This window comes from Rhamphochromis longiceps, linkage group LG3 (assembly GCF_057381845.1).
Source record: "Rhamphochromis longiceps isolate RC_006_pf linkage group LG3, R_longiceps_female_GT1.1, whole genome shotgun sequence".
In the NCBI taxonomy this organism is placed as follows: Eukaryota; Metazoa; Chordata; class Actinopteri; order Cichliformes; family Cichlidae; genus Rhamphochromis; species Rhamphochromis longiceps.
Genome location: NC_140559.1, coordinates 32055353 through 32062876, shown reverse-complemented (window position 1 = coordinate 32062876; position 7524 = coordinate 32055353). Strand labels below are relative to the sequence as shown.

Here is a 7524-nt window from a genome sequence, read left to right as displayed (position 1 = left end):
CTGAAGCAATCTTCCACAGATCTCCAGAGTGTATTTAATTACATTTTTACAATTTTACAAATCTGCTAATGGAAGAGGTTACCTTTTGGGCCTTCTGAAAAAATAGTTTTATTTTATATTATTTTTAGCTGCTTACAGTAATGTTATAGAACAATGCAAATATGATGTATTTTGCAAAAGTAATTACATTATATCGAAACCGGGGTAATGTATTTGCGCTGTATAATGAAATGTAACTTTTTATAATAAGTTACATTACACAGCTAAATGTCCAAAACTGTGACCTTCATTCAATTTGATTATCTTATATAAAATAAGAAGCAAACAGGCCTCGCCTGGTACATCTTGTCGGTTGTGCCACTGTCTTTTGAGGCAATGAAAATGGGGGATTGTGTGGAAAAGGTATCTGTAGTTCCTAAACAACTAATGTTGCACTTTTGTAAAAGCCTTTAAATTAAAGTCTGCGCTTTGATTACATATTTTCTTGAAATAAAATCCCCTGTGGTGGCGAACAGAAGCAAAACTACAAAAACAGTTTGTTGTTGCTCAAAAACTTATGGACCATCTCATCTGAGTGTGAAGCTGGAAAAACAACCCAGCACTTTGGGTTACAGTACATTACCCAGCTCCCCAGAAAACAACCCAAACTGACCCAAATCAAGCAGCCTCGGTGGCTGGGTTACAAAATTAACACAACAAATCATGGTGTGCGTTTATGTTGTTTTGACTTCTTGGTACAGCACCTTGAATCTATACCAGTCTGTTAATGTACGCTTTAGAAAGAAAATAGCCTTTTCCTTTAAATATTATTCATTTATTTATATCTATATTACAAGAAGAGAAAAAGTATTTGTGGGTGAAAATATGGAACTGTGTACAACTGTTCAGTCAAACAGTAACATTTACTTGAAATGATAACAAATAAATAATGAAATCCAAACTTTAACTGAATAAAAATCTGATGCATGGAAAAATAGTCAGAATGATAAAACTACTTTAAAAACATGATGTATGTTGTATCTGTTCTTCCTTCCTTAGACTGAAGAAACGACTGCCTGACTGCAGGACCTGGAAAATCATTAACAGAGCAAGTCCTTAACTCTGGCTCCCTCTGGTAGCTGAAAAAGTGGACTACGCCCACACAGCCGACTAAGGAAAAGATAACACTACTTCTCCCAGGTGCACATTTTAAAATAATTGTATGAAACTTTAACTATAACAGACTGAAAGCTTCATTACATCCATTAAAAAAAAATATCTCTAACACATCCAGAGTTCTGAAACCTGTTTATTAATCCACTGATGCGCCTGCTCGTGGTTTCAAAAAGCAACTTCAATACAACACAGCCAGCATTTTAACCTCAGGATAGAAATCTCGTAAAAACACACACCCACACACGTTCACTCTTAAGAAAATGCATAAAAACAGACGCACAATCCTTCATCGTCTTCAGTTCAGGAGCCTGACGATCACGCGGCAGCACGAACACACACAGGCCTTCAATAGCAGCTTTTTGTACAGCAAACAGGAAATCAGTACCACACGTATCTATTAATTAAAGGGGCATTTCAGCTAATACATCAGTTTGTGGAAGGGCTTTAAAAATTAGGACAGTGAGAAATAAAAGAAAAACTTTAACATTGGATTAGCAATCATTTGTTTAGAGCACTTTATTAGGAACACCTGGGCAGCCCGCTTGCTCGTTCATACAGGTGAACCAGCTGGACACAACGTTTGAAAACTTCACAATAACACCACTGACATAACAGCAAACAGGCTGATCAGTCAAATTTATCTGTACCCTTGATACATGGTGTCTTTTTAGTAAGTTAATCCTGAGATACGAGCTCACATAGGTGGAAAGATTATTTACAGAAAGAATTAAAAAGTCATTTCATAATATGTTTGTTATTTACACAATATCATTTAACATTTTCACGCAGCTCTACAATAACTGAAAGTGTAGCGGATTGGTCAAAGTTACAAAGATGTCGGTGTTCCTAATAAAATGCTCATTGAGGGTCAAAGATCTACAGCTGTAAAGGGCACAAAAATATTTAAAAACATGAGTGAAAGAGAGTCTCAGTTCGGAGCTGCGATTGAAGTTTTTGCCAACGTGAGATGCAGAGAGAAAGACAAAATACGTGAATCAACACCTACGTCCGACCGAGAGACGGAAAACCAAACACGTGGACGCCCTGCGACTCACACAGGTTTATACTCTGTATGTAGTTTGTGTACAGCACTGTAAAGTAGGGCTGTTCGATATAACGATATATATCGGATGACGATATAAAAACATTTATATTTATATTTATTTTAGAAAACGGCGGCTGTTATAACTTATGTCTAAAAATGTATCGTTTCATGCATCGGTTAAAACACTCGACTCCAGCTACATGACGCGCAGCTGGAAACACTTCCCGCAAGTCGAGCTGCCCGAGATTCACAGAATTTACAGAAAATGTTACATTTTTGTGATTTATATCGTTATCGGACGATAGAATTCTTATATCGGGATATGAGATTTTGGTCATATCGCACAGCCCTACTGTAAAATCATTCATACAGAGTGCACCTAGAGACTTTCTTTTGATGTATTAGTACAGGATAATTCATGATTTGTCAATAAATACTGAGAAATGGTTCTCACGTATCCCTAAAGTGTTTATGTTTTTGGTCTAAGAATGATGTCGAGCCCAGAAATCACAATTCAAGTCTTTTTCACGTTTGTGGCCTCAAAAGTACAAACATGAATACCAATAGAAAAACTGGTCCCAAGCTATGATAACCACATCATCCTTTAAGTTCCAATGGAGACTCTACTAAAAACCGTTAAATGACTGAAGTGGGGGTAAAAAGGAGCGAAATATTGTACGTAACTGATTATACATCTGATTTCTCCCTCATGAAACCTGAAAAATGACTTCAAAACATGTAACAGCACAGGATTTCAATGACTTGAACCTCAGTTTTAACACTTCCAGAAGCTGCTTTGTCTCAGCAGGTTTCACTCTGGATGACTGATCCACATCCAGGACTCACAGCTCCGTCTTCTGCCCAGACAGAGGCACCTGCGGCTGGATCTCCTCGTCGGACGACACCCCTCCGTCCGTCTTCTCCACCGGAGATTTGCTCTTTTTCTTCTTCTTCACCTTCTTCTCCTTCTTCTTCTTGCTCGCCTTCTCTCCCTCCGAGCTGCCATCTGCTCCTCCCTCGCCTCCTTCCTCACCTTTGCCCTTGCCCTTCTTCCCTCCCTTCTTCTTTTTCTTCTTCTTCTTGTCTTCTGCAATCGCTGCCTGGTCTCCCTTCTTCCAGTTCTCGTTCAGGCAGGCTGGAGAGAGAAATGGAAGGAGAAGCGTGGCGGGAAAATAAGATCGGGAAAACAGAAAGCAAGGCAAAGAGAAATATACAAATCTGAAAGTCACGACAATTATTTTATTGCACTTATTTTGATTTCAAAATTATTATTATTTTTGTAATTACAATATTTGTTTTGTCATTGAGAATTCTATTGTTTTTATTTTGCTCTTTACTACACTGATGGTGTAAAGGTCTCAAAAACTCAGGTGAATACCAGAGGGAGCCATGTGAGAAGGGAAGGGAAAGAAAGGGGTGCAAAATTAAACAATCAGGAATCATGAATTACAAAAAACAACAACATGGATGTAACATCAGAGTTGTGTGTACGAGCGTTACCTCTGTCCTGTCCTTTGAGCACGTGTTTCTCGCACAGGTATGTGGTCAGGTCCTCCTCCTGGCTTCCTTTATACCAGTCCTCAATCACGTCCTCGTACTGCTCTATCATCACATCACACTGACCGCACACACACAAATTAAATTTAAAAGATGAAAATTTGACCATGTTTGGAGTTTAATTTTGGTTCCTTTGGGAATGTTTAAATAAATATATAAACACACCTGTTTTTTAAGGTCGGCCACTTCAGCTGACGTCTCGTTCCACAGCTCGTAGGGAATGTCCATCACCACGTTCACTCCTTTATTCACCAACCCATGCAGGGTGGAGAAGGTCTCCGACATGCCCTATGCCCGACGACACATTTAAAACTACAAATATGGACGACTGCATAGAAACCAAACTACGTTAAAAAGAAGCTAAACAATCATCGTCATACACTGATGACGATATGTGCTGTTTTGCTGCTGCAACAGACTGAGCATTAAAATCAAACCACCGACCTGATGATTAGCAGATGGCCTGCTCTACCTGTGAGCCACCGCTACTCCAAAAATTAGGAAAACAGCCCTCTGATTGGACCTCTAAAGATTTTCCCAGTGAGTTTAAGGACTCAGTCACTTATTTGGGGTCTTACTGAATGAAAACTTTAATCCAGTTTTATCACTGTATAATTTTATTGTTCTCCAAGTGTCAGCAAAGAGGGTAATCTGCGGTAAGCTCATTGGCTAACTGCCTGGGATCACAACTAGAGTGTGAAGCTTCACAGTCAGCATGTACAGTTTCAAACACCGAGATGAAGACGTCTATGGTCGGAGTTCAACTTCCATTGAATTTAGTTTTTGTGAACATTTCCTTTTATTTTCAGCAGTTTTCATAAACAGTAAAGCCGATCGAAAAAGTTTCAGGGTTTTAATGAGAACAGCTCAATATGCAGTCATTACATGTGAAGAAGCAACGGTGACAGCACGACTACATTCAGCTAAAAAACATTTTATGAAACAAACACGCAGCTTCACGTGTTGTAAACTATGAGCTAAAAAACAAGATGCTTGAAAACCAAACCCTAAAAATACTGATTCTTGCAGAAAGTGTCACGCGTCACATCCAGGGTGTTTAAAAATAACCGTTACACTGACCTTGGCAAAACGGTTGCTGCCACTTCTCTCTTTGTGCAGATTGTACTCCAGCAGCCTTTGACACACATTTTCTACAACCTCGATGAATCTCAGGTCTCTGAGGAGAAACACACATTAAACATCCCAGCAGGCGACAGAGTTAAAGCTTTTTTCTCCCTGTACCTTCTGTTTGGATTTGCCCTTTTTTTGTTTTGTCTGTGAACCAAAAACCTGATCACACGTCACAGCTGACTTCATTTTATGGACCGTGTCAAAGTAACATTACAGAGTTTTTTCATTTAAGTTTTCTGCTCCTCGATGCTCTTTGTTTTCATGTCAGCGCGTCTCCACACTAAAGGCATTTCTCAGCTGGTATCCTGGATGCTATGAAAGTACCCTTATACTTAAAGGAGGTCTATGGTTTTATCCTGAGGTGATAACTAAATGATCCACAGTAAAGTGGCCTTTATAGCAACCCCTCAGCTCAGGGTCTGAGCTGAGGGGTTGCTAGAAGAACTAGAAAGAACAACAAGAAAAAAACAGTCCTACATATTTGTTTACTAGCCCGCCTTGCATCCTAAAACATCCTGAGACACCCTCCCTCAGCCTGGTTGTGTTGGAGGTTTCTTCCTGTTAAAAGGGAGTTTTTCCTTCCCACTATCACCAAGTGCTTGCTCAAAGGGGGCCAGCTGATTGTGGGGGTTTAAACCTTACAATATAAAGCACCTTGAGGGACCTTTTGTTGTGATTTGGTGCTATAAATTCAATAAAACTGATTCTGTGTCCCCGTCCACGACCTAGAACTGGATAAGTGGTTGTAACAAAATGTGATGGATGGATCACGGTGAACACTAAAATACAGCTGTGATTAAGTCCTGCTGACTGTAGCAGAAACGTTATATTTCATGTCCAGACATGAGACGTATGCTGCCTTTCAACTTACCCTAAATCAAAAAAACAAAAAGGGAAACATCGTGAGTTAAGTGTATCTGACACATGTCAGCTCTGCAGACTGAACATAAACCTGCATGTTCACAACCACATTTAGAATATTGTAACACTTTTTTTTTTTTTTAAAAGCAGGTCCTAAAACTGTGATGCTTTCAGATTAAAACTCCCATCGAGCTTTGCTCTCACACACCACCCAGAGCACTTCAGCAGCTTCCCTGTTCTATAATAAGTTTCTGCACAGGAACTGAACCTGACCAAGTTCCTGTCCCTTGTTGCCGTCTGTCTCTGAGGGCTAGAGAAAGATCCAGAATCAGCCAGGCATACTTCTCCCTCCACACAGAGCAGCTTTCACTTCTACTTTGAAACCGGACTCCTATTTTTTTACGCTCCATTTCCCGGTACCAGGTGCGCACACACTCAAACTTACGACTTGACATATTTGATCGGCGACGCCCCCTTGCTGTCTATGAAGCGGTATTTCGTATCGATGACTTCTTTTGTCTTCCCCGTCTCTTCGAACGCCGACTTCATCTCGATGCTGACAAACTTGCAGACTGGAAAGGGAAACAGAGACAATGAGAAGAAGCCCTTTAAACCTCAACAATGTCTCAACAAAGCAGTTAAACTCATCGGGTCACTGATGTCATCGAGATTCTCTGTTTCATTTAAAGTGTGCTTTTCCCCACAGATGGACTCCACCTGCACTGTCATGGACTGCAGGTGGAGGCGGTAGTCCTTCCTTTGCATTTCAGAGTAGGTTCCCAACTCCACCTGCAGTCCAGCATTGTGGAGTTGGGAGTCCACCCCTCGGACAAGAGGCAAAGCTGACCTGGCAGAGGACAGGTGGTACAGCAGCTATGAGAGGGGATGGGTTAGTATCAGGATTTTCAAAATAAAATACCTACAATGAGCACCTTTAATTTAAAAGCAAGGCTACAGGGTAGTGTTTGTATTGATGCTAAGAAATGGCCAATGGAGTAATTTCAAGAGCAAAAACCTAAAAGCAAAGCTTACAAATGTGAAATGTTAGCTAAGCCCAACAGCACTCCTGTTTTAATGTTTCACATAATCCTGTTTCAGTGCGACTTCCTCCACAAACAGTGTGAACCCACACAGAGTGGAAATTATACTTAGCACATATACTACGTGTATTATATATACAAATACTGCAGTATGACTTCTCTATTTGCTGTAGGACTCTTAGAGGTCCTCGGAGCCCGTTTTGAGCACCACAAGCCGCCTTACCTTCACATTTGTTGGGCAGATGAACCCAGTCATCGTCCCCATCCTTCGCTGCTCCGACCGAGGAAATTAGGAGAAAAAACGACAAATATGCCACTAAAATCATCCCGTCTGCTCTCTCCGAGTCTTTATCTTGTCATAAAACTTATTTGACTTTCAAACAACTCCGCAGAGCACCGTTATTTCCCCTGTTTTCACGCCTTCCTCTGTATCATCACTCCTGCTGCTTCACTTGCGACCGATCACTTCCGCTAAGGGCGTTACACAACCGGATCTCCGGACCAATCAGAGAAGAAGCAGTGGCAGGAGCTCGACCAATGAGAGGCAGAGGAGGGTCGAAGAGCTGCTGGAAGACAAGAGGTATCACTCAGCGCTACTCCTGCGCAAAACTGCAAATTTTGGTATCATCCAATGTTTTCTACAGTCATTAGATTTATATTTCAAATAGGACAAAATGCAGATTTTACAGCAGCAACATTATTGTATCTCTACAGTTTAAACATTTAATAAGCTTT

General features: G+C 40.6%; 1 protein-coding gene across 1 annotated transcript; it reads right to left on the bottom strand.

Moving 5' to 3' along the window:
• Nucleotides 1–1012: 1012 nt before the first annotated feature.
• cnpy3 (canopy FGF signaling regulator 3) lies at nt 1013–7256 on the bottom strand. Its single transcript, XM_085394413.1, has 6 exons — nt 7013–7256; nt 6195–6321; nt 4838–4934; nt 3923–4045; nt 3701–3818; nt 1013–3335 (listed from the first exon to the last, which is right to left on the bottom strand). The coding sequence occupies exons 1-6, from the start codon at nt 7113–7115 to the stop codon at nt 3043–3045; spliced, it is 861 nt and encodes a 286-aa protein (XP_085250539.1). The 5' UTR covers nt 7116–7256; the 3' UTR covers nt 1013–3042.
• Between the last annotated feature and the right edge of the window lie 268 nt (nt 7257–7524).